This window comes from Oryx dammah, unplaced genomic scaffold (assembly GCF_014754425.2).
Source record: "Oryx dammah isolate SB20612 unplaced genomic scaffold, SCBI_Odam_1.1 HiC_scaffold_9, whole genome shotgun sequence".
NCBI classification, from domain to species: domain Eukaryota; kingdom Metazoa; phylum Chordata; class Mammalia; order Artiodactyla; family Bovidae; genus Oryx; species Oryx dammah.
Genome location: NW_024070193.1, coordinates 48,096,195 through 48,123,934, shown reverse-complemented (window position 1 = coordinate 48,123,934; position 27,740 = coordinate 48,096,195). Strand labels below are relative to the sequence as shown.

General features: G+C 41.3%; 1 protein-coding gene across 3 annotated transcripts in view; it reads right to left on the bottom strand.

Annotated features, from left to right (window-relative positions):
* Positions 1-27,740, bottom strand: part of SCN10A (sodium voltage-gated channel alpha subunit 10) — an 88,346-nt gene that overhangs the window by 55,443 nt on the left and 5,163 nt on the right. For all 3 annotated transcript variants that reach the window (XM_040246208.1, XM_040246209.1, XM_040246210.1), the window contains exons 3-7: positions 26,736-26,816; positions 8,879-9,007; positions 6,797-6,888; positions 4,043-4,264; positions 3,593-3,656 (exon numbers count right to left, since the gene is read on the bottom strand). In XM_040246208.1, the coding sequence (XP_040102142.1) occupies positions 3,593-3,656; positions 4,043-4,264; positions 6,797-6,888; positions 8,879-9,007; positions 26,736-26,816 (588 nt within the window). The remainder of the gene's footprint in view (positions 1-3,592; positions 3,657-4,042; positions 4,265-6,796; positions 6,889-8,878; positions 9,008-26,735; positions 26,817-27,740) is intronic.

Here is a 27,740-nt window from a genome sequence, read left to right as displayed (position 1 = left end):
CAGACCAAATATGGGCATGAGCAAAATGATTGGCCAGAGGCAACCTGGAAAACCAGCACCACCTGCATAAACCCTGAGACTGGGAGCCATAGGAAGAGCACCCATTTACCAAAAAAAAAAAGGCGCTGCTCAAGCACTCGTTCACAAAAAAAGTCTTTCATTTTGTCAGTATGTGTGTGTCTCCTGAGACAATTTCTTTCTGCGTGTTAGACAAGAGTCCACTTTTCTGGCCCTAGTAGCGGATTCTGCCCGTCTCCCTCGCCCTGCCCCCCGCTCTCCCCCCTGCCCACCCTCCGCCCCCCATCCCCAAACACACACAGCCTGGCCTTGCCCCAGTAACATAATACCTTCAGTTCAGAGTTTCATGCAGAGAGAAATGGCCTGGAGAAGACTAGCTGGCCCAGACAAGAACTCATAAGCTTTTTGCAAATTCACACTGCAAGAGCGACAGTCAGTAAAACCTGAGTCAGTTGGCATCACTTGCAGAGTTGTCTTTCAAAGGAGGACACACATTAGCCAAGTTCACTGACCAATTAGATGTAATAATAAAGACACCACTTCCCAATAACTGAGCCTCTCCCTCTCCTAAGTGTTTCACAAATGCTATAATTTAATCATCTCAATAATCCTTTAAAAAAAAACAGATGCAGAAGCTGGGGTTCAGAGAGAAGAAGTCAGCAGTCTAAAACCACACAGATGCCAATGGATTTATTTCAAAGGAGAAATAAAATTGTGGAGTAGCTTATGAAGACTGACCTATGAAGAAAGGCCAAACTGAAGATGACTGCCTAGTGAGTCCTGGGGTGGGGAAGGCTCCACATCCCTCTTTCTTATCATAAGCAGCTAAGTTGATGTCGGGAAGCATCTCTAAGCTCAAAGCATGTGAGTGATCCTTTCCAACCATGTGGGATGACCTGGCTGAGGAGATGGTAATGCTTTTTTTCTCAGTTAGGGATTCTACTTTAGGATTCCTCCACCAACACCAATCTCTGAGGGATCTTCTTACTCCAGACATTCATGCAGACAAACAGGCAGGAACCCATACAATTGATTAGGGCCTGACAACTTGATTGTAACCCAATCCCAATTCTATCTATCTTCAACTTTGGTTGGAGATTTGCAAGTTCCCAGGCTCTGTAGACCCACATATAAAGACACTCTCTTGGTTTCACTTTCCCAAGGAGCTAATTAACCCATTACCTGTAGGTTTGCTAGTTAATGCTAAGGGCAGCCTATCTCTGCCTCCTGTAGAATCCCACTGTAGCTGCTATGCATCAACAGCTAACTGCTCAAGAGAATTAAATGAGACCATGGTGCAAAGGCTCTTGCAAGGTGCCTTCAGCATAGTAAACATTATATGTAAAATGCAGAATTAAAATTCTTGCTGTTTTTAACCAGAAGCTACCAAAAACATGGACTAGAATAATATATGTGAAAGAATGCTGAAAACCATCAAGTATTTCCTGGTACTAGTTCTCCACCTTGAGACCTCAGACTTTCTCCCTGCGGTGCCGTTGGTCAGTGTGGGCTTTTGCTCAGGTCTCTGACTTCTCTGTGGCTCAGCACAGAACCCAGGTTTGGTGTTCACAGCATGCCCACCAAGGTTCTCTCTGCCCGTCACCTAAGCTGGCCTCTACTTGACATCCCAGCCCTTTCCCAGCCCTTTCCACTCCTTCCCCCCTGGCCAGGACCTACCCATCAGGATAGTTGGTTTCTCTCGAAGTCAGAGGGGGGCCTCATGGGTGGACCTCACAGCTTTACCACAGTCAGTATATGGGTTACTGTGGAACCATCCTCGTGAGAAATGTCATTATCCAGATGGGAAAAGGACACCAACAAATCCTTGGTTTCAAGTAAGTCAAAGGCAAATGAAAACTGACATCAACACAACTCTCTTCCTGAGCTCAAGAACCAAATGCCAAGTGCATTTATGAAGAAAGAGGCCAGGGGGCCTGTGTTGCTCAAATTCTTCTGTTAGTCCCACCCCTCAGCTCTTGATGAGATTGTTTTCTTAGGGAACTGATGAAGGCTGAGCTCCAGCATGCCCCACCCTGTGCTACTTAGCAATATAGGGCTGTCAGACATTCAGGGAGGGGGTTGTGTGGGCCCGGGCTTCCAGACACCCCTGCCATGGAGATGGGCAGGGATGAGCCTTTCTCGTCTGTTACCTAATCTCTTTCTACTCATACCTGTTCCCACAAAGCAGCAGGCAGACCTGAGGAGTCCCATGTGCCTTTGCTTTGTCTCACATTCTATTCTGCCACCTGGAATGGTACCATTCAATCCATCTCTTGTTCATCCAGTCTGGAGACATCCTGTTTGCCCTTCAACCTCACCACCTCTGGGAAACCTTCCTTGACATCCTCCCTGCCTCACACCATCACCTTGCTATGTTTTCCCAGCCCGGGGAGCCTCTAGGACAACACTGGTTCTCCACAGCACAGCATCTTTATGTATATGCATCAGAGCTCACAAACTGGCAGATTGCTGGCTGAATTTGCATTGCTAAAATATTGTGTTTGGCCCACAATATGTAGATATTTTTTGGAATTTGTAGTCAATGTTTATAGTTAACAGAGTTTACATAAAAATCGAAATTTCCTGTCTCTCTTTTAAAAACCTGGATCATCTGGAAGCAGTGGGTCCATGTTTCCACATGATAATGAAAAGCTGACCTGGGAAGTGGCTACCACTTTGGCTGGCGCATGAACTCATGGTCTTGGTACCCACCCAGCCCATTCCTCACATTCTAGACACATGTTGTTTTGTGTCTGGCCTCTGTAAGAATTTGAAATTGCAAAGTCTGAGGCATGTGTCTCTTCCTCCATTATGTGAGGATAATGAAACCCATGTGATGGAGTTGTGACAACTAAATGAAGAGCATTTGACACAAAACATATTTAATAAATATTACTTCCTTTCTTGGGCAGATTGTTTGCAAAAATGACCACAGTTATTCTCTTTCCTGTCTCCATACCCCTTTCAATATGATGTTGCAAGTTTTCCCATCAAGAGGTGAGTCTGTTCCTCCATTTCTTGGATCTGGACTCACTTACAACTTGAGTCAACAGGACGCAGTAGAAGTGACGTTATGCCCGTTCTAAGCCTAGGCCTCAAGAGACCTTGCACATTTCTTTCTCTTGGAATCCTGCCTCCAATAGGAGAATAAGCCTGGGCTAGTCTGCTGAGGGGTGAGAAACCATGTGGAACAGAAACAAGACACCCAGGCTGAGGCCATCCTGGATCAGCTGGACCTCTGCTAGTCTGTCCACTGCCTGCAGATGCATGAATGAGTCCAGTCAAGGTCAGAGGAACACCAGGCTGATCTCAGCCCAAGGCGCGGATGCACAGAATATTGAGCTAAATAAATGGCTGGTGTTTTAAGTCACAAAAATCTTGGGGATGTTTGTTTCATAACAAGAGCTTACTCAGAAACTCTCTTCCCGTGAGCCTGGGACTGCAGAGGCCATGGATTATTAATTTCCACATTTTCCTCAGTACTTTCAACCTAGGCTTCACCCAGAAAGAACTGATGGCAAAAAGGAGAAAGGGCTGCTGGGCATTGGTGTTTTGTTATGGCTTGAACACTCACCCTGCATCAGATCCATTGCCACAGAGTAAGGGGTCAGAAGTGCCTTCCTTGTTGGTATAGTAATCTGCAAAATAAAGGAAGAAGCAGAAGTCTCACATATGGCTCTCAACCCTCAACTCAAGCCTTGAGTGGTAAAAGCAACACCTGCTGAGACTTCTGCCTGAGCATGGAGAATATACTTGACCGCGTGCCCTCCGTGGGTATGCTGGGAGCTGGGAAGGGGAAATGTCTCATCTGGGAAGAGAGAAGCTGAGCTGCGGCCTCAGCCTTGAGCATCCTCCAGCAGAGGCAGGATGACTTGCCTTTGGACTCATTTCCTTGTGAAAGGGACATTGGACTACCGAGAATGGGGGGCGGCCCCAAAGTAAAACACAACTCACGAGAAGAATTTCAATCAAAATATATGTCTGCACAGGTATGCAGAGGCGCCACACCCCCCACCAACCAGACCTGGGTCCTGTTGGCAGTAATTCCACTCGTGTCTTTCGTGAGAGGAGTAATTGGCCGTCTCATTGACAACTGTGCAGTTCTTGACACATTTGTTCTTGAGGTTGCCCTTGAAGAGCTGCAGGCCCACCAGGGCAAAGACACTCAGGCAGAAGACAGTGAGAATGGTCACGTCAGCCAGCTTCTTCACCGAGTGGATCAGGGCCCCCACGATGACCTTCAACCCTGTGGGAAGATGACAGTGATACTTCCACGTGGGTGGTGTGGCACACACAGAGCACACGCGTGTGCCTGGCATGCTCGCATCTTAGCCTTCCTACCCTTTCATTACACACGGGTGTGAGATATTTTACAAACTCTAGGGCAGTTTCAAGCCCAGTTCCTCATCTGAACCTTGCCATAAGCCTGAGAGGCAGATAGGAAGAAAATATTGTCCAGTTGTAAAGATGAGGCAACTGAGACCCAGACTATGCATTATTATTAAAATCTTCTTAAAGTGAATAAATTCCAGACAGTAGCAATTTGATAAAAAAATAATTATTGAGTACCTGCGGTGCTCCAGGTACTAGGCCTAGCACGAGGCTGCCAATTTCACTCCAGTCATTTGGTATCTATTATTCTGTCCTTGGAGAAGGCAATGGCAACCCACTCCAGTGTTCTTGCCTGGAGAATCCCAGGGACGGGGGAGCCTGGTGGGCTGCCGTCTATGGGGTCGCACAGAGTCGGACATGACTGAAGCAACTTAGCAGCAGCAGCATTCTGTCCTTATCTCAGTCCTGGGAGGCAGCTTGAGGCTTGGGGACATAGGAACATTGGTGTGAGAGAGAGAAAGGAGGAGAAGAAGAAAAGAAAAAAGGAGGAAGAAGAGGAAGAGGAGGAGTAGGAAAGAAAGAGGAGGAGGTGTAAGAAAAGAAGAAGGAAGAAATGGAGGGAGGGAGGGAGAGATGCAAGGGAGATAGAACAAGACAGGGACACAAAGACAGAGGGATGAACATAGCAATAGAGCAAGGCCATGAGAGACACTGAGGAAGAAACAGAGAATCTGAGCAGCATAGCTGGCAGCAAAGATGGGGCCCCTGCTTGTTTATGGAAGGACGATTTATTGCTCTGGCAAAGGAAATCACCCTCTTTGGAAAAGCAGATTTCTAAGTAACAGAAAGAGCTCTAAGCAGAGAAGCAAGCTGTGATCTAGCCTTGCCTTGTCTTTTTGGCCGAATAATCCACTGAGCACCCTCTGCTCTGCTTGGGTCTCTCTCAGGAGCCAAGCAATGGTTAAGGCACTGGCCTGTTGTGGGGCTCTCTGACGAGTTAGGGGAAACTCTATAGCATTAGTGAGTAGGTGGGCACACAGAGAAACAGTCCATCACAGAAGCCTGCGGGTGGGAGTAGGGTCGGGTGGGGGGTTGAGGAAGATGGGAAGCACCAGGAAGCCTCCTTGAGGAAGTCAGAGCATGGCAGACCCTGAGGATGCCTATGAGTTGAGTGAAGAGGAGAAGGGACTTTCCTAACAGAGGAGCAGCGTGGCCTGGGACTGCGTGATGAGCAAAAGCTATGAGTATCTGTGGAACCACAGGAAGATCCTGGAGGTGGGTACAGGAGAGAGATGAGGCAGGAGGGGAGTCTCCGTAGGCCAGGTGTTGTACACAAAACTCAGGGTCTTCCTGGCTGAGTAGGTGAGAGAGATACTAAGGGGAAGAACTGACTACTTTTCTTCATGAAGAAAATGATTCTTCATGATTTTCTTCGTTCAGTGGAAGGTGGCAAAGCCTTTCCAGTCATTTTCTGCAGAGCCAGACGCAGAACTGTGGAAAGGGACTTCTACTCTAGCATAAGTATTTCTGTTTCCAGGTGAGCGCAGGGGTTTTGGGGTGAGGGAGGGGAGACGACCCATTAGGCCACGAGGGGGAAGACTTGAGTTCCGTCTCAAAGCCATTACCTGGTCTCAGGCCTGACCATCCCCTCCATCCACCCAGAGGGGGTTGAGGAGTATCATGGAGGCCCAATAAGATCAGCCCTGGGGGACTATTTCCATTTCTGGATTGTCTGTAATCAAGAATTGCCTAATTATTTTCTCTTCTGTGGGTCCAAAGGCAGGGCTGAGGCTCAAATGTTCAGATGAAAATGGGGAAGACAACCACCAGAGCCTAGGACTGCCTTTTCCCTTCTTCTCTGCTCCCCTGGTGGCTCAGAGGTTAAAGTGTCTGCCTCCAATGCAGGAGACCTGGGTTCGATCCCTGGGTCGGGAAGATCCCCTGGAGAAGGAAATGGCAATCCACTCCAGTATTCTTGCCTGGAGAATCCCACGGACGGAAAAGTGTAGTAGGTTACAGTCCACGGGGTCGCAAAGAGTCGGACATGACTGAGCGACTTCACCTTCACTTTCACCTGCTGTTTCCAAGCTTACATTTTGGTTTCAAGTATAAATGAGAATCTGACTGGAGGCTTGCCTGAATCCCGCAATGAGAATGTAAAACAAGGACCTGACCTTTTTGTCCTTTATGGACACCATGAGTTACTCTGGACAGAGCGCTGGCTAAGAATCAGGACATGAGGTTTCCAGGTCACAACTGCCTCTAGTGATGAGGATTTGGGATTGTGTTTTCTATTCTCTGGGCCTCAGTTTCTTTATCTCTTAAATGAGGACAATAGTCCATATTCTGGCAATTTATAGGGCTCTTGTGAAAATGAAAGTGGGATGTTAGGCTGTGGAAACCAACATAAGCTCTATGAGTAAATATGCTGGTTAAAGCCACTCACCCGGGATCACAGACACGGTTTTTAAAGCTCTAAGGACTCTGAATGTCCGCAGGCCTGAGATCCCTCGGAGATCTGTCACTTCACCAGCGTAGCTGTAGAACCAGAAATCAGTCAGCATCTCTGCATAAAGAGGGTCTTGGGAATTTATGCAGCATAAATAAGGACAATTTGGGGCAACACAAGCCTAGGAAGGACCCAGAACAGACACTGAGAATCTACTGGCACTTGCATCCATAGACTGACATGAACCCTGATTTAATTATGGCAATATTTTTCAGAATGGCCTCTTTGAGAAGATGCAAGAAGTTCCCTGGTGGCTCAGTGGTAAAGAATCTGCCTGCAATGCAGGACATCTGGGTTCAATCCCTGGGTCAGGAAGATCCCCTGGAGAAGGAAATGGCAACCCACTCCAGTATTCTTATCTGGGAAATCCCATGGACAGAGGAGCCTGGTGGGCTACAGTCCATGGGATAACAAGAGTTGGACATGACTTAGCAGCTAAACCCCCACCACACCATTGTGATCTGGAAGATTCTGTGTACTACCCATGCAGATGGTGTGTGGCCAACCCATCTCCTTGGGCACTGGTTCCTCAAGGAAAGATCTTCATGTTTGGGAGGTACAAAGCTGATCCACTTTGACAGGCCAGTTATCAGCTCAGATTTAAGGTCTCCAACTTCTCCCCGAGGGTATGGGACTAACCGTGGAAAATGACTCCCAAAGCAAGAGACTTTGGCAAAGAGACTCTGGGCCACACAGTCCCAAATGAGGAAGCTGGAAAGAGATAAGGATAACACCCCCAGAATGGCAGCCTGTTTCACTTCAGTCACTCAGTCATGTCTGACTCTTTGCAGCCTCATGGACTGCAGCACGCCAGGCTTCCCTGATTATCACCAACTCCCAGAGTTTACTCAAACTCATGTCCATTGAGTCAGTGATACCATCCAATCATCTCATCCTCTGTCATCCCCTTCTCCTCCTGCCTTCAATCTTTCCCAACAAATGAGTCACTTTTCAAATGAGTCACTTCTTTGCATCAGGTGGCCAAAGTATTGGAGTTTCAGCTTCAACATCAGTCCTTCCAATGAATATTCAGGACCGACTCTCTTTAGGATTGACTGGTTGGATCTCCTTGCAGTTCAAGGGACTCTCAAGAGTCTTCTCCATCACCACAGTTCAAAAGCATTAATTCTTCATCCTTTAGCTTTCTTTATAGTCCAACTCTCACATCCATACATGACTACTGGAAAAGCCACAGCTTTGGCTGGATGGACCTTTGTTGGCAAAGTAATGTTTCTGCTTTTTAATATGCTGTCTAGGTTGGTCATAGCTTTTTTCCAAGGAGCAAAAATTAAAAGCGTCTTTTAATTTCATGGCTCCAATTACTGTCTGCAGTGATTTTGGAGTCCCCAAAAAACAAATCTGTCACTGTTTCCATTGTTTCCCCATCTATCTACCATGAAGTGATGGGACCAGATGCCATGATCTTCAGTTTTTTGAATGTTCAGCTTTAAGCCAGCTTTTTCACTCTCCTCTTGCACTCTCATCAAGAGGCTCTTCAGTTCCTCTTTGCTTTCTGCCGTAAGGGTGGTGTCATCTGCGTATCTGAGATTATTGATATTTCTCCTGACAATCTTGATTCCAGCTTGTGTTTCATCCAGCCCAGCACTTCACATGATGAACTCTTCAAAGAAATTAAATAACCAGGATGACAATATACAGCCTTGGAGTACTTTTTTCCCAATTTGGAACCAATCTGTTGTTCCATATCCAGTTCTAACTGATGCTTCTTGACCTGCATACAGGTTTCTCAGGAGGCAGGTAAGGTGGTCTGATATTCTCATCTCTTAAAGAATTTTCCACAGTTTGTTGTGATCCACACAGTCAAAGGCTTTGGCATAATCAATAAAGCAGAAGTATTCTTGCCTGGAGAATCCCAGGGACGGGGGAGCCTGGTGGGCTGCCGTCTATGGGGTCGCACAGAGTCCGACACGACTGAAGCGACTTAGCAACAGCAGCAGCAGATGTTTTTCTGGACACACCTATAATGTCATACACAGATCGATGTGGAGAAATACTCACGCCAGAGTGATGACACTAAAATCCAGCCAGTTCCAAGGATCTCTCAGGTAAGTGAACTCATTTAGACAAAATCCTCTTGCCAATATCTTTATCAAGGCTTCAAAGGTATAAATGACAGTGAACACATACCTGGGAGGGAAGGTAGAAAGGGAGTATTAACTGCACCTTGGAGAGAGCTCAAAGGGAGAGTGGTTGTGATTGTTCCAAAGGAGAGCATGCAAAGAGCATCACCAAGGTGGGGAAGGAGACGAGGGGAAGCTAGGGAGATGAGACGCAGATGGAGGAACTCAGAGGAATCGCAAAGATGGGGGGGGGTGGGGAGGGACATGTGTGGCTGGGTTGACTAGCAGCCTCTGCTGCTCTGAAGGTGGGCAGAGGGCGAGGGCACGCACCCACCACAGGCTTCCAAACAAAGCTCCTCCTGTTCCATGAGGTTCCTCAAGGCTCTCTGCCCTGAGAGAAGCCGGCAGTTCCTCCCTCAACTTGTTGACTGAAAATACGGAAGAGGGAGATCTGACTGCACCCCCCTTCTCCAGACTTCTCTGCTTCCCACTATCTTTTCTTCTCATGCCATGCTTGGCCTGCTGGCATTTCTGGCCTCAGGGATCCTGGTCTGTTTACTATCTAAAGCAGTAAATAACTAGGTGTCATGAAAGAGAAAAACATCTGAATTCATACACATTTTCTCAGGAGGATGGATCCTGTTAGAGGAAGTCATCTCAAAAGAGCCTTTTTATTCTGTTGGACACATTTTGGGTTTGGATTTGAGGAGGAAGGCTCCAACGCTGAGGTTGAGAGTAGGGGAGTGTTTCTCTAGTGTTCAGAATGCCTCACTCACAGACAGCAGTGGTTCTCAGACTCCAGCACAGATCTGACCGACCCCATGGAAAGCTTGTTCAAGCATAGATTTCCAGGCTGTCGGCCCAGAGTTTCTGATTCCTTAAGTCTGGGGTAGAGCCCAAGAATTTGCATTTCTAATGAGTTCCCAGCTGAGCCTAATGCTGCTGGCCTGAGGAACTACCATTTGAGAACTACTGCCCAAGGGACATAGATGCATGCATAAATCACACCTAATTTTGGATACACTATATTTTTTTAAATTATAAGATTCTAAATGTAAACACTGGTATGAAAAATGAAAAGACTTTTGATTGAATATGGCATATTGAACACGTATTTACCTCCAACCTTTCGGAAATTCTTCTTAAATGACTGTAAAAGGAACTTTTAAAAAAGTATACATTCACTAGGGCAATGATAATGGAGAACACAACAGCATTTTGGAGATTAGAGTGAAGATGGATGAATGGTAACTAACAGAGCGGACTCTAGAAAGCTGGAAGCCGGGAGTTCCCAGAAGCAAGCCAACCCAGAGAGCAGAGCTGCTTAGGACTTAGGGACGCTAAATGTCTCTGAAAGTGGAGCCCAGGGAGACAGTGGCAAGTGGGTCTGTAAAGAGAGCTTGAAAGTCTTTATTAACAGCAATTGGGCTTTCTAAATACCACCCCACACCACCCATTCAGAGAGGAACTGCCTCCTCTGATCTGGAAATAGACCAACTGAATAAGAGGGAGAGAGCTGCATCCTGACACAGGGGTATGAAAGAAAAATTTACATATGTACTAAAAGGCAGACAACCCTGCCACCCACCCACTTCTTCCCCTCAGCAAGTTCCTAGAAGCTTGGCAGTCAGGTTAACAGCTCAGAAGATGCTGCACTTTTAATGTATTCAGGCAGCCACTGAGCATCAGGAATCTGAAGGATACTTCTAACACTAAAGACTAAAGGAACGAAACAGGAAAGAAAAAGAAAAAGAGAGAATGCAGATAGAAGTAGATTTAGGAAATATCCCCATCAGTAATATTTTTAGAGAGTTAGGAGATGAGAAGATAGTGAATACAAACAGAAGGCTACAAACTAGAACATTCAAAGGACAAAAGTGAACACTTGAAAGCAAAAATATGATAGCAAAATTAAAACATTAATAGAAGGGCTAGAAATAAAGTTGAAATCTCACAGAAAGTGGAACAAAAAGAAATAAATAAGAGGTGATTAAAAATATGAAAATTAGAGACTTAGACCAATAAGTACAATATCTGATTAATGGGAGATCCAAAAAGAAATAGAGAAGGACATATACAGGAGAAAATTATCAAAGAAATAATATAAGAACATTTCCCTAAACTGAAGGATCTAGTCAGCTAAAATATCCATGAGTGTTCAGGAAAATGAATGAAAAATGTTCATAGCAAGGCACATCACAAAATCTGAGAATATTTTACACAAACAAAAGAGTCTAACTTTTCCTGAGGGAGTCACATACAAAGGACTGAGAATCAAAATAGTGCGAGATTTCTTCATAGCAAAAATTGGAGGTTATAAGACAATGGAATGATGCCTTAAATTTTTTGAGGAAGATAATTTCTAATATAGAATTGCTTCTCCAGCTAAACTGTTTAGATGAGGGTAGAATAAAGATATTCCAAGTCTCAGAAAATTTATTTCCCAGCAACCCATCTAAAAACGTTACTAGATGGTATGTCCCACCAAAACAAGGAAGCAACTGATAAAGAGGAGAATATGGGATGTAGGGAAGTGACAGATGGAATCCAAAAGAGGATGGAGAAAGAAAAACCTCTGGAAAAGATCTGTTCATCACACTGTGGAAACATCTAGATCAAACTGAGGCAGCAGTTGAGGGACTCTAAGAGGGATTTTCCCAAGAAAAATGGAAACATGGATAATCTGATACATTCAAGTAAACTTAAGCACTAATTAAACCTCTGGAGAAGACTTTGGGTACAGATTAGTGAGAAATATATAGAAAACTGAGCAAAGGAAGAAATGAAGTCCTTATTCACTCCAGAGAAAGCAATATATATGTGTATGTGTATATATACTGCATGATGCAGCTGTGAGTAGTATTTGCTTAGCAATACTATTCTATAATCATATATATAGTCAGGCAGTGTACATATTGTCCGATTATCTAACCAAAAATTATAGCTATAATGGGAAGAGGAGAGACAGAAAGAGAAAATAAGTGTTTATATGTGGACTTAATCCCTTTCTTTTCTATAACAGAAAGCCAATAGATAATATCTAATGTGGAAAAAAAAATTTTAAATAGTAGTCTGAATATATTATTAGAGAATGAGAGGTATCAAAGAAAGCAGTAGGGAAAAAAAAAAAGGAAACACAGTGGTTGCCTCTAAAAGTACAGATTAGGCGTGAGGAGATGAGGAACGTGAAATTGCTGTTTTTGTTTGAATCTTTATGGAGCTATGTGACCTTTTAAACCATGTATCTGTGTATCTTAACTAAAAGTAAAAACCAGATTAAAAAGCGAATAGCAGTAATGTTCCTTTCCTATCTGTGAGAGGAGAAAGGCTGTTTGAAATCATTCACGAAGAAATCTATATCTGGCTGGGGAGCTGCTTGAGCTGTCAGCTGCCAAAGCTTGTTGGGTTTCCCCCCGCTCTTTATGTTTTCTAAATTAGAAAATCTTAACTCAGAATTATAGGTTGTTGGGAAGCTTTGACAGATTATTTCTGGCCTTTCACATCCAATGCAGATCTAGAAATTATGGAGAGAGCTCTCTCTAAAGACTATTTTCAGAGTTTCACCAGAGGACAAGAGCCCCAGCTTAGTGCCACTGCAAGCTAGGTAAAAGGTCTCAGCTGGGCAGACAGCAGCTGACGAAGTCACATCTCTCTCTGGTGACATTAGCCTCACAAGGCATTTTTGCATGTTCAGATGCAGCATTTGGATGTGATTTTTAATATGCAAAGACATACCTTAAGTGCTTTTCCTGATGAGTGAAGAAAATCATTGGTACTGGGAAAATGTCGAACTCTCAGCCACTGAGCTATCTGCACCACTGTTCAGTTTTAAGAAGTTGTGATATTTAATCATTTAAAAGTTCTGGTATTTAGACCTTGAAGTCAAAGATCGAGACGATTCAACATCCTAAATATATTACTGAGACATGCCATGCATAGCCACAGAAATACTCATTTTAAAAGATTTGATTTCTTATTAGAAAACACTGTAAAACCTTTTGTTGTTGTTGTTTGCCAGCCAGAGCAATTCAGTGTGCAAAAGTATCCTGTACTCACTTTTTGTTTCAGTCCTATTGGCTGAGGAGACATATACTAAGTAACCACAGTCAGTTTATAATCACAACTTCCATGATGTCCCTCAACAGCAGATCAGGGTCTGGGGGCATGCTATAGACAGAGCTCCCCTATTTCACCAATAAGTGCCATACTGCATTTGGAAGCAACATCGTCCATTGGTATAGTGAGGCCTTTCCTTGCTGCTCATGTAGCTAGAGCTTCAATACCAATTTAACTATCTTTTCTTTTCACTGTGGTAAAATACATATAATAAAAAACTTACTACTTTAAATAACCATTTTAAAGTACACAATTCAGCAGCATTAAATACATTCATAAGATTGTGCAAACATCACCAAAGTATATCCCTCTCTAAAACTTTTTCATCATCTCAAACAGAAACTCATTAGGCAACTCCCCATTTCTCCTTCCCCTGCTCCCTGAAAACCACTATTCTACCTTGCCTGTCTCCATAAATTTGCCTATTCTAGGTACCTCGTATAAGAGGAATCGTATCAATACAATACTGGTCCTTTTTCGTATCTGGCAAATTTAACTTAGCATAGTATTTTAAAGCTTCATCCGTGTTGTGGCAAATATCAGAATCTCATTCATTTTTAAGCCTGAATAATATTTCATCATATATACACAGACATTTTGTTTACCATTTATTTCTTGGACATTTGTCCATTTATCTGTTGATGGGATATTTGGAAACCACCTTTCAAGTCTTGTGAATGATGCTGCTATGAACGTTTGTGTAGGAGTTAATGTACTTTTTAAAGTCTATTTCATAATTGACAAACTAAGTTTAATTAAACCAGAAATCTCTTCTTTTAAAATCAGCTTCATGATAAATAGGACAAAAAGTTATCAAATACTTCTCTCTCACATATATGGTGAATCTATACTGACAACTGATTTATTCAATCATTTTCTCAGCTATGAAGTACAGTGTCTGCTTGTTTACATACATAACAGTCATCAATTTTTAAATGCCAGTCACATTATAAGAAATCCAATAGCTCTGATAAAAGAGTTCTACTGATTATTTCTTGCTTTCTTTCCAACTACAATATTTGTTATTTTTGAAGCTAGTTTTATATCTTATCAGCAAAGGTATAATTGTGCTTATTTTTGCTATGAAGGCAAATGATGACTTTATAGTTTTTATATCTTTCAACCTTTAACATGGAATTTTGACAATTTTGTACTGGAAATCCTTGTTTTTGCGTTTGTACTAGGGACAGTCAGTTGGTTTAAAAGTGAGGTTGATAAATTAGAATATAGTAAGGAAGTTTTTGGAAGTCTTCTATTATTATTTGATAAAATGTTAAGAGATAATAAATTAGATATTAGAACAAAGGGGCTTCCCTGGTGGCTCAGACAATAAAGAATCTGCCTGCAATGCAGGAGACCTAGGTTTGACCCCTGGATTGGGAAGATCCCCTGGAGAAGGAAATGGCAACCCACTCCAGTATTCTTGCCTGGAGAATTCCAGGGACAGAGGAGTCTGGAGGGCTACAGTCCACGAGGTCGCAAAGAGTCGGACACGACTGAGGGACTAATACACACACACTTGACTGAAAGGATCATTGATCCAATAAAATTTATTTATCATTGTCATCTCCCTGTTTTCTTATTTATTTTTATCTGCTTTTGTGCAATTATCCACACTGATTGTCCACTTATGACATACAGGTTCAAGCTTTTTGCTTTGACGAAGTCCATTTATTACTTATAGGATTTATTTTTCTATTTTCGTCATTATTATATTTCTGCAAACCACTTTTACGATGATAGTTCATTCTTTGAACTGTGATACTATGCAATGGTAATGATGACAAATGCAAGTTTAACAAAAGTAAACAACAAATGTAAATGTAATGTCATAAGACAATAAAATACATTAATTAAGATAGAGGATTAATTCCATAACTAACTCCACGTTAACCAGTATGAACTAAGTCAGTCCTTAAAGTTCATACACTGCTCTAAAAAACACGAAAAGTCAGAAATTCTATGTAAATGACAATTAATTTTACATTTCAGATTTTTAAATGATCTGTGTGTAAAAAGATTACATTGCTTTTTCTTCTGAATCTGTCAAATGTTTTAGGAGCTACTGAGAGAATTTTAGTGAAAATTCTTTGATCACTTATTGAGAAATGCCATGGGGGGATGGAGAGGTGAATTGTTCTGTAGAGCAGAGTGAGAATTTGAAATTCTCAGGGCAAATATAGAAGGAAGACAGTGAAGCAGAGATGGAAAAGCAACCCAAAGAGTTGGCTCATGAGAGAAGATTATAAGTCAACCTCATTTACCTAGACAGATCAAATGAAATGTTGGCAAACTGAATCCAGCATTGATCAAGCTAGAACCATTAAAAGAGATTAGCAAATTTATTACAGTAACCTACTATATTAATAAATAAAAGACTATATGATAATAAGAATAGAAATATTGATAAAAACCAATACTCATTCAAAATTAAGCTCTTAAACTAGAAGTGAAAAGAAATTTCCATAACTTGATAAGGGAAGTATCAAGTTGATATGGGATAAGAATCCCATAGTCATCATGATAATAGTGAAATATTAAATGCATATTCTTTAGAACCAAGAACAAAAGAAATATGGTCACTATTATAGCATCAATTCAGCATTGTCCTGAAAGTCCTGGCCAGTTTAATAAGACAGGAAAAAGAAACAAGTGGTATAAGAATCATAAAGAGAGAAGCACTTTCCTCATTATTTGCAGATGATATAATTGTTTGAATAATAATTGTTAAGGAGTTCTGCAAGGTTGCTGAATGCAAAATCAATATACATAAATTTAATAACATCAATTTATTTTAGCAATAGAAATATTCAAAAGGGTAACAAAATGGTAATGTACCTAGAGACAAGATATGTAAGAACTTTACAGAAGATGTTAACTCTTATGGAAGACTATAAAAGAAAGCTTATAAAAATTGGAAGATACAATTATATATGTTATAAAAGTGGCAATTTTTCCTGTAAAGTGAAGTTGCTCAGTCATGTCTGACTCTTTATGACCCCGTGGACAGTAGCCTACCAGGCTCCTCCGTCCATAGAATTTTCCAGGCAAGAGTACTGGAGTGTGTTGCCATTTCCTTCTCCAAGGGATCTTCCCAGCCCAAGGATTGAACCTGGGTCTCCTGCATTGCAGGCAGACACTTTACCATCTGAGCTACCAGGGAATCCCTGTCGTAATAGATAAATTCAATGCACTTACAAAGTTTTAAGAGTTGTAAGAAAAGAGCTTGAAAATCTGACCCTTAAATTGATATGGAAAAGTAAAGAAATGGGAAGAACCAAGATAATTTTTACGAAGACAAGTAGTGAGGTGAAGTGAAGTCACTCAGTCGTGTCCGACTCTTTGCAACCCCGTGGACTGCAGCCCACCAGGCTCCTCCATCCATGGGATTCTTCAGGCAAGAATACTGGAGTGGGTTGCCATTTCCATCTTCAGGGGATCTCCCCAACCCAGGGATTGAACCTGGGTCTCCCGCATTGCAGGCAGATGCTTTAACTATCAGGGAAGCCCCAAAGACAAGTAAGGAGGGGTCAAATGATCAACCAGATTAAATCCTACTATAAAGCATTTAGATTATGTGGTATAGATCAGTAAGAGAGACAGACTTGAGTGTGCATGGGAATTAGGTGTATGACAGAGGTGGTAGGAGGAATTACAAGAGAAATGATAACCTACTAAGAATGGTGTTGGAATAATCTTTATGGGAAAATATTAGAAGCCTATCACATATCACACACACAGACACACACATGCATCTAAGGGGATGAATCATCTAAATACAGAAAGAAATATGAAGACTTTAAGAAGGAAATACAGGTGAATATAGTATAGAATATTGTATAGCAGTACAGATTATGCTATGGATACATACATACATACAAAGTGCTATTAAAAATATTTTTTCTTCCCTAGAAATTATATGATTTTGGTTTACTGTTTTTTTTTTCATCTAAGAGTTCTCCAAGAAAGGTTTTAAAAATTATCAAATGGAAGGATCATTTTTTCCCCTGATTTTGTTTTTTCTCATTTTATTGCAGTGTGATCAGAGAATATTTTCTTTATTATTTCTACTTTTTGGATCTTGTCTAGGTTTTGTTGCTTAATATTTGGCCAATTTATACAGTTATTTTTCAAGGAATATAGTTTGAAATATATTAATTAGATCTATCTTATTAATTGTGCTACTCTGGTTATCTGCATCCCTACATACTTTTTATATATTTGATTTGTCATAGGGCTGAAAGAAATAAATTACACTTCCCTATCCCCTACAAGTTTGGCCTCAAGTCAAATAACAGGGAGGCAACACAGGCTTGCCCTTCAACAGAAAATTAGATTAAAGATTTACTGAGCATGGCCCCGCCCACCAGAAAAAGACCCACGTTCCCCCTCAAGTCAGTCTCTTTCATCAGGAAGCTTCCATAAGCCTCTTATCCTTCTCCATCAGAGGGCAAACAGACTGAAAACCACAATCACAGAAAACTAACCAATCTGATCACATGGACCACAGCCTTGTCTAACTCAATGAAACTATGAGCCATGCCGTGTAAGGTCACCCAAGACATACCGGTCGTGGTGGAGAGTTCTGACAAAACATGGTCCACTGGAGAAGGGAACGGCAAATCACTTCAGTATTCTTGCCTTGAGAACCCCATGAACAGTATGAAAAGGCAAAAAGATAGGACACTGAAAGATGAACTCCCCAGGTGGGTAGGTGCCCAATATGCTACTAAAGATCAGTGGAGAACTAACTACGGAAAGAATGAAGAGACGGAGCCAGAGCAAAAACAACACCCAGTTGTGGATGTGACTGGTGATGGAAGTAAAGCCTGATGCTGTAAAGAGCAATATTGCATAGGAACCTGGAATGCTAGGTCCATGAATCAAGGCAAATTGGAAGTGGTCAGACAGGAGACGGCAAGAGTGAACATCGACATTTTAGGAATCAGCTAACCAAAATAGACTGGAATGGGTGAATTTAACTCAGATGACCATTACATCTACTACTGTGGGCAAGAATCCCTAAGAAGAAATGGAGTAGCCATCACAGTTAACAAAAGAGTCTGAAATGCATATTTGGATGCAATCTCAAAAAGGACAGAATGATCTCTGTTCGTTTCCAAGGCAAACCATTCAATATCACAGTAATCCAAGTCTATTCCCCGATCAGTAATGCTAAAGAAGCTGAAGTTGAACAGTTCTATGAAGACCTACAAGACGTTCTAGGACTAACACCCCAAAAAGATGTCCTTTTCATTATAGGGGACAGGAATGCAAAAGTAGGAAGTCAAGAAATGCCTGGAGTAAAAGGGAAATTTGGCCTTGGAGTATGGAATGAAGCAGGGGAAAGGCTAATAGAGTTCTGCCAAGAGAACACACTGGTCACAGCAAACACCCTCTTCCAACAACGCAAGAGAAGACTCTACACATGGACATCACCAGGTGGTCAATACTGAAATCAGATTGATTATATTCTTTGCAGCCAAAGATGGAAAAGCTCTCTACATCAGCAAAAACAAGACTGGGAGCTGATTGTGGCTCAGATCATGAACTCCTTATTGCCAAATTCAGACTTAAATTTCCCTACTTGAAGAAAATAGGGAAAACCACTAGACCATTCAGGTATGACCTTGATCAAATCCCTTATGATTATACAGTGGAAGTGACAAATAGATTCAAGGGATTAGATCTGATAGACAGATTACCTGAAGAACTATGGACAGAGGTTTGTGACATTGTACAGGAGGCAGTGATCAAGACCACCCCCAAGGAAAACAAACGCAAAAAGTCAAAATTGTTGTCTGAGAAGGCCTTAGAAATAGCTGTGAAAAGACGAGAAGCAAAAAGCAAAGGAGAAAAGGAACGATATGCCCATTTGAATGCAGAGTTCCAAAGAATGGCAAGGAGAGATAAGAAAGCCTTCCTCAGTGATCAGTGCAAAGAAATAGAGGAAAGCAATAGAATGGAAAAGACTAGAGATCTCTTCAAGAAAGTTAGAGATACCAAGAGAACATTTCATGCAAAGATGGGCTCGATAAAGGACAGAAATAATATGGACCTAACAGAAGCAGAAGATATTAAGAAGAGGTGGCAAGAATACACAGAAGAACTATATAAAAAAGATCTTCACAACCCAGATAATCATGATGGTCTGATCACTCACCTAGAGCCAGACATCCTGGAACGTGAAGTCAAGTGGGTCTTAGGAAACACCACTACGAACAAAGTGGAGGTGATGGAATTCCAGTTGAGCTATTTCAAATCCTAAAAGATGATGCTGTGAAAGTGCTGCACTCAATATGCCAGCAAATTTGGAAAACTCAGCAGTGGCCACAGGACTGGAAAAGGTCAGTTTTCATTCCAATCCCAAAGAAAGGCAATGCCAAAGAATGCTCAGACTCCCACAAAATTGCAGACATCTCACACGCTAGCAAAGTAATGCTCAAAATTCTCCAAGCCAGGCTTCAGCAATACGTGAACCATGCATGAACTTCCAGATGTTCAAGTTGGATTTAGGAAAGGCAGAAGAACCAGAGATCAAATTGCCAACATCTGCTGGGTCATCGAAAAAGGAAGAGCGCTCCAGAAAAACATCTACTTCTGCTTTATTGACTATGCCAAAGCCTTCGACAATGTGGATCACAATAAACTGTGTAAAATACACAAAGAGATGGGGATACCAGACCACCTGACCTGCCTCTTGAGAAATCTGTATGCAGGTCAAGAAGCAACAGTTAGAACTGGACATGGAATAACAGACTGGCTCCAAATAGGAGAAGGAGTACGTCAAGGCTGTATATTGTCACCCTGCTTATTTAACTTATATGCAGTGTTCATCATGAGAAATGCTGGACTGGATGAAGCACAAGCTGGAATCAAGATTGCCAGGAGAAATATCAATAACCTCAGATATGCAGGTGAGACCACCCTTATGGCAGAAACTGAAGAAGAACTAAAGAGCTTCTTGATGAAAGTGAAAGAGGAGAGTGAAAAAGTTGGCTTAAAGCTCAACATTCAGAAAACTAAGATAATGGCATCTGGTCCCATCACTTCATGGCAAATAGATGGGGAAACAATGAAAACAGAGACTTTATTTTTTGGGCTCCAAAATCACTACAGATGGTGACTGCAGCCAAACATATTAAAAGCAGAGACATTACTCTGTGGACAAAGGTCTGTCTAGTCAAGGCTATGGTTTCTCCAGTAGTCATGTATGGATGTGAGAGTTGGACTATAAAGAAATCTGAGGGATGAAGAATTGACGCTTTTGAACTGTGGTGTTGAGAGGACTCTTGAAAGTCTCTTGAACTGCAAGGAGATCCAACCAGTCCATCCTAAAGGAAATCAGTCCTGAATATTCACCGGAAGGACTGATGCTGAAGCTGAAACTCCAATCTTTTGGCCACCTGATGCAAAGAAGTGACTCATTTGAAAAGACCCTGATGCTGGGAAAGAGTGAAGGCAGGAGGAGAAGGGGACGACAGAGGATGAGATGGTTGGATGGCGTCACTGACTCAATGGATATGAGTTTGAGTAAACTCTGGGAGTTGGTGATGGACAGGGAGGCCTGGTGTGCTGCAGTCCCTGGGGTCGCCAAGAGTCGGACATGACCGAGCGACTGAACTGGAACTGGAATCCCCTACAACGTGGATTTGTGTTTGTTTGTTTGGCAGCTCTGCACTGCATGTGTGATCTCAGTTCCCTGAACAGGGATCAAACCCATAACCCCCTGCAGTGTAAGCACGTAATCCTCACCACTGGACCACCAGGGAATGCCCCTTACAATGTTCTTGTCTATTTACCCTAATACTCTTATAATTTTTGATTTACAAACATTGTTGCCACATTATTTGTTGCAGAAATATACATTATTGTTTATGGATTATTTAGCATTATGTAGAAGGCAATGGCACCCCACTCCAGTACTCTTGCCTGGAAAATCCCATGGACGGCCTGGTAGGCTGCAGTCCATGGGTTCGTGCAGAGTCGGACACAACTGAGCGACTTCACTTTCACTTTTCACTTTCATGCATTGGAGAAAGAAATGGCACCCCACTCCAGTGTTCTTGCCTGGAGAATCCCAGGGATGCGGGGGCCTGGTGGGCTGCCATCTGTGGAGTCGCACAGAGTCGGGCACGACTGAAGCGACAGCAGCAGCAGCAGCAGTGTCATTTTAATTCTGTTTATTAAGTTTTGGGCTAAATTAAACCCTCTCTGATATTAAGATCTTGCTTCCTGTTCTACCTACCTTCACTATATCCTTGCCCATTTTTAAATTTTGACCTTTCTGTGTCACTTTGAGTGGTATATTTTTGGTCAGCATAGAATTCAGTACTGCTTTGTTATATAATATGACTTTTTTAAACAGATGAGTCAAATACATTTATATTTCTTGACATGATAGATTTGATCTCAGTTTACTTATATTACTTTGTTATGTTTTTAATAGTTTTTAAAATATTTCATTGTCTGATGTGTTTTATTTGCTTTATTTTTCTGTATGATTCTGAATTTAGAAGTTTTTATTTCAGTTCTAGTACTTGCTTGAAAATATACGTTTATAATTATAATAAAGCTATACAATACAGTGCCCTTACTATGTTCTCTCATTAATTCTCTTTCCCCTCCGTTTTATCCATCATCTGACTGTATTTAATATTTTTTTCCTTTTTACCTTTGCACTGTTTAACATAGTTATTTTTCACTCCTATGTATCAACTTTAATTTCTTGCTGTTAGAAAAACAAGCGAACATTGTCTGCTCCCATGTTCTTCTCTCATTCCAGTCTGTTTTTGCCACCTGTACCACATCAACACTTTCAGGGCTCTGGCGTTTTAGAGGGTAAAATGCCTTGGTCTTCATTTTTATCCTTCTCTGCAGGCACTGTCATTTAACAAGCCCTGGTCTGCTGAGTCATTACCGTCCTCCATCCACTTCTGGTTTTCTGGGAGTGTTTTGACATCTTTTGTCCTCTGTGCTTTCTTTTCTACTTCTTTTTGTTCGTGTATATTTATACTGTTCCCATGCTGTCATTCCACTGGCATTTTCAGAGGGCTGGGGTAAAACATATTCATGCTATCGTCCATATTTAACCAGAATCCCCAAATAACTCTTACTTTTGATAGAAAATGCTTTTGCGTTAAAAGTTAAAAAGGATAGAAATTTTACATGCTATAATGCTATGTCATCTCTGTATATATGTATATGTATTTTATATATAGAGAAAGAATAAACTAAAATTCTATCCGCAATTTTTCTACCTAGCTACTGTCTTCTATTTTTCAGTATTCTGCATTTAATGCAACAGTTATTTGTTTTAAATTTATTTTGTTTTAAAGCTTTTCATTTTGATATGTGCCTGACTCGTTGCGACCCCATGCTCTGTAGCCCTCCAATTTCCCAGACACCAATCCTGGAGTGGGTTGACGTTTCCTACTTCAGGGGATCTTCCTGACCAAGGGATCAAACCCAAGTCTCTTGTGTCTCCTGCACTGGCAGGTGGATTCTTTCCCACCATGCCACCTGGGAAGCCCAATATGTAACATACAGAATGAAAACACACCTGAAATATAAATTAGCTGTAAAATGAATGCTTGTGTATCTGCCAGCTTAGACTGCCACAACAAAATACTATAGATTGAATGGTTAAACAACAAATATTTATCTTCTCACAGTTCAAGGGGCTGGTGCCAGTGTGGCCGGGTACTGGTGAGAGTCCTCTTCCTGACTTGCTAATGGAAATTTCTTACTGTGTCTTCACATGGTAGAGAGCTGTGGTGTCCACTCCTCTCCTACAAAGGCACCAGGGTCAGAGCTCTGCCGTTATAACCTCATTTAACCGTTATCACTTCCTTAAAGGCTCCTTCTCCTTTACAGTCACATGGTGGGGGCAATTAGGGCTTCAATATATGAATGCAGGTCGGGGGACACTATTCAGTCCATAGCAGCTGTATGACAACTACTCATGTCACACAATGGAACATTTTGAACACCCACAAGTTCCTTCCCTCTTCTGCCCTAGAGGTTACTACTATCCTAACTTTGGTACTTTTTTCTTGTGTTTTTAGTTTATATTTTTATCTCCTGAGTACGCATCCAAAGTAGTTAAGTTGTGCTTGTTTTTGAATTTCGTATAAATGAAATCATATATTTGAATCTTTTGTGTCTGGCTTTTTTTGTTTAATATTATGTTCTAGAGACCCTGATGCTGGGAAAGGTTGAAGAAGGGAGGAGAAGGGGACGACAGAGGATGAGATGGTTGGATGGCATCACCGACTCAATGGTCTGAGCAAGCTCCAGAAGTTGGTGATGGACCAGGAAGCCTGGCATGCTGTAGTCCATGGGGTCGCAGAGTCAGACAAGACTGAGTGACTGAATTGACTGATGTTCTTAAGACTGTTGTATGGAATTATAGTTTTATTCATATCCATTGCTATACATTATCCCCTTTTAAGAAAATAACAGAGATAATTAATACATTAAAAATTATATAAGGCACTTCCCTGACAGTCCAGTGGTTAAGACTTTGCCTTCCAGTGCCAGGGGTGAATGTTCAATCCCTGGTCAGGGAACTAAGATCTTGTGGCCAAAAAATGAAAACATAAAACAGAAGCAATATTGTTACAAATTTAGTAGACTTTAAAAAAATGGTCCACATTAAAAAAAATGTATGGACATTTTGGTCATTTCCAATTTTTGATTTTTGTGGGGAATGTTCATGAAAGTTCTTGCAGCAGTATCCTGATGTCCATAAGTACGTATTTCTGTGAAGTGTATGTACCTAACAGTATACTTAGAGGATCATAGTGTTTGTGTGTTTTCACCTTTATTTGCTAATATTCACTGCCATCCAAAGGGGTTGTACAAATCTACATTCCCACCAAAAAGACAGGAGTTTCTGCTACTCCATATCTTTCTCAATATTTGGTACAGTCACAATTTAGAATCTCTCTGTATGATTTTATTTTATTCACATCTCCTTGATTAAGAAAAAGGTTAAGAATATTTTCGTATGCTCACTGACCATTTTGGATTTCTACTTTTATGGAATATCTACTTTATCTTCTCATTTTTCCAATTGGTTGCTCTGACATATTTCTAATTGATTTGTGAACGTGAAGTCGCTCAGTCGTGTCCGACTCTTTGTGACCCATGGACTGTAGCCCACCAAGCTGCTCCATCCATGGGATTCTCCAGGCAAGAGTACTGGAGTGGGTTGCCATTTCCTTCTCCAATTGATTTGTAGGGGCACATTTTTCTGGATATAAACACTTTTGAGGTATATGTGTTCCATCTTCTACTTACTAGGCTTGTTTTTTCACTTTCATAAAGTTGTCTTCTGATGGACAGAAATTCTTTAACATCCTAAAACGTATCTGTTTTTTTCCTCTGTGGCTAGTGTGCCTTGTATTACATGTAGTAAATCTTTCCCTAACCTGAAGCCATGAAGATTTCTCTGTGCTTCTGTTTGTGTTTGCTTCTTTGGGGGTTTTCTCAACCTTCTAAAAGCTTGATGTCTTTGTCTTTCACAAAGAAATTTAGGCTTTAATCCACCTAGAATTGATTCTTGTATTTGGTGTAGAGAAACGCCAGTACTTTGGCCACCTCATACGAAGAGTTGACTCACTGGAAAAGACTCTGATGCTGGGAGGGATTGGGGGCAGAAGGAGAAGGGGACGACAGAGGATGAGATGGCTGGATGGCATCACTGACTCGATAGACGTGAGTCTGAGTGAACTCCAGGAGATGGTGATGGACAGGGAGGCCTGGCGTGCTGCGATTCATGGGGTCGCAAAGAGTCGGACATGACTGAGCGACTGAACTGAACTGAACTGAACTGGATGTTCAATATAATTATTCTGTTGGGATTCCTAATTCTTCATCATCATTTACCAGACTGCCCTTTCCCTGCTGTTTTGCAGTGCTGTTTTTGTCACCAATTCAAGGTCTGTATGTGCACTGGTTTGTTTATGGGCCAACTATTCTCTCCCACTGGTCTGACTAATCTGATGCCAATGGCACTCTGTTTCAATTACTGGAGCTTTATAGCAAATCTTGATATCCAGTAGAGCCCGTTATTCTCTCCCACCTCATTTTTCTGTCTCAAAAGTGTCTTGGCTGGAATTTGTTCTTTGTATTTTCATATAAATCTTAGAGTCAGTTTGTCAAGTTATATAAAAAAAACTTGTTGGGGGTTTTGATTGGAATCACATTAAATTTAACATTTTGGGGGGTCTTACAATATTGTGACTTTGAATCTAAGATTACAATATATCTCTCCATTTATTGGGTTTTCTGTAATACTACTTAACATTTTTATATTTTTCTTTGTAGGGATTTTACTTGTACTTTGATAATCTTATTTCTTGAAACTTGTTATTTTTAGCTGCCAGTGTAAATGGTATTTTAAAAAACTATTTTATTCTCTGTTTCTTGCAATATATAGATAATTGATTTATGTGTGTCAGTTTGTACTTAACTCCTTTTCTGTATTTCTTATTAATTCTAATAATTTACCTGTAGATTACAATGGCTATTTTATGTTCATAATTATATTATCTATAAAATCATGGCATCTTCAATACTTCTTTTCTTATTCTTATACTTTTTATTTCTTTTTCTTGCCTTACTACACTGGTTAGGTTCTCCTTTACAAAGCTGAATAAAACTGATGAAAAAGACATCTTTGCTTTTTTTCTTTCTGATCGTGAAGAGAAAGTTTGCCATGTTTCACATCAAGTATGATGTTTGCTTCTTTCTTTCAAGTGGTTTCCTTTATCAGAGTATAGCAATTCCCTTATACGTCTACTTTTCCAAGAGTTTTTAATCATAAACAGATGTCAAACTATATAAAATTATTTTTAGCATCAATTAAGATGACCACTTGATTTTTCTTCTTAAATTGATAAATATAGATAGAAATTATTTTCAACTGTAGCATGATTTAATTTTATAGTCAGCAAAAAGCAAAAATCTAAAAGTTGGAAAAAGAGAACACTCTACAGAGCTCCTGTTATTATACCAAAAATATGTCATGTTTGAACTGGGTGAGGGGCAACTGTCCTAGATATGTTGGTGCAGGATGTTTTTAGAAAGGCCCCCAAATCTGAAACTACAGATTCCATCATTAACCTAGGGAGATAGAATAATCTCAGGAATATTATAGTCACTTTGAGTTATATGACCCATGATAACATAAACAGTTTTATTCATGGCTATTTTTAGAATATGTTGCAGGACCATTTGTTCTTAGCTCTGCCTCATTATGCTCCATCCTCTCTTTCCAAGTAGGACTTCCCTCAGTTTCATTCAGATGCACACCTAGCAGGTAAGTGTCTGTGTAGCAGTGGCAGGGAGAAGTAGGGGGTCTCATCTACCCAGGCCACCCCAGACCAGTGAAATCAGACCCTCTGGGGCTTGGACCCAGGTATTAGAATTTTTAAAATCTCCCCAGGGAGAACCACTCATCTATAGCTCTTTGAAGCTGAAAATCATATGTGTGTTTATGAAACAGAGTCCATAGAGAAGAAGATATCTATCCATGGCAAAGTCAGATAGGCAATAGGATTCCACATTACCCAAATGAGGCCCAGCAGGATGAATAAGAGAGAGAAGCCACCCAGTGAAGGAAGAGAGAGGACAGAAAGGAAAGGCACAAGAATGACAGAAAATCTACTCACTCCATTCTCTCTGGAAGTTCTGTTCGGGTCATGCCCACACAATTGACCAAAATAGTGATGGTTATAAATAAACTGAACCACCTGAGAGGGCTGTGTTAAGGAGAAGCTGAAAGTCACCGTGTCTTCCTGAGGTCACCACTGATCACCTTGACACTGAATTGATTAAATTAATAACTCTTTTGCTAGGATCAACTTTATCGGCTTGTCACATAATAACAGCTAACCCTGAGTGCCTGCTCTCGCTGAATACTTCGTCCACATTATTTCTAATACAACTAACCTATAGGTGGATATTATTATCTACACACTGGAGCTAAGAAAATGGGCTGACAAAGCTTACATATTTTTCCAAAGTCATACAGCTAGTCAGTGATGGTGTTGAGATGTGGGCTCAAATCATCTGAAAACAGAACTGAGCAAGACGAAAGGAAACAGAATCCCTTCTCCAAAACGTCCTTCTTCCCTGACACCTGCATTTAACTACAGAGTATGGCTTGAAATTTCATCTGCAAATGTCTCTTTTTTCCCTAAAAAACAGAGAGAATGCAGTAGCCCCCACCCCCACCCCCTGTTAACCATGGTTTCATTTTCTGCAGTTTCAGTTACCTGTGGTCAATGGCAGTCTGAAAATAGGCATGAAATTACCCACCAGTCTCAGTTAGCGTGGTGACATCTCAGCCTTCTAACTCCATCCTGCCAGGGATCCCCAACCATCAACATTGTCTGCTTCCGACACCCAAGCATTGACATCATTATGGCTCCATGATCCAGGGTCACCCCCAAAGCAGACGTGCCTCCCTCTGACATCATCAGGAGGTCAATAGTAGCCTAATGCTATGTCCCAGTGGCTACATCATTTGCCTCACTTCATGTCATCATTGTAGGTGTTTAATCTCACACCATCACAAGAAGGATGAGTACAGCACAATAAGACATTTTTAGAGAGAGACCACATTCACCTAACTTTTGTTACAGTATTTTGTTATAATTTTCCTACTTTATTAC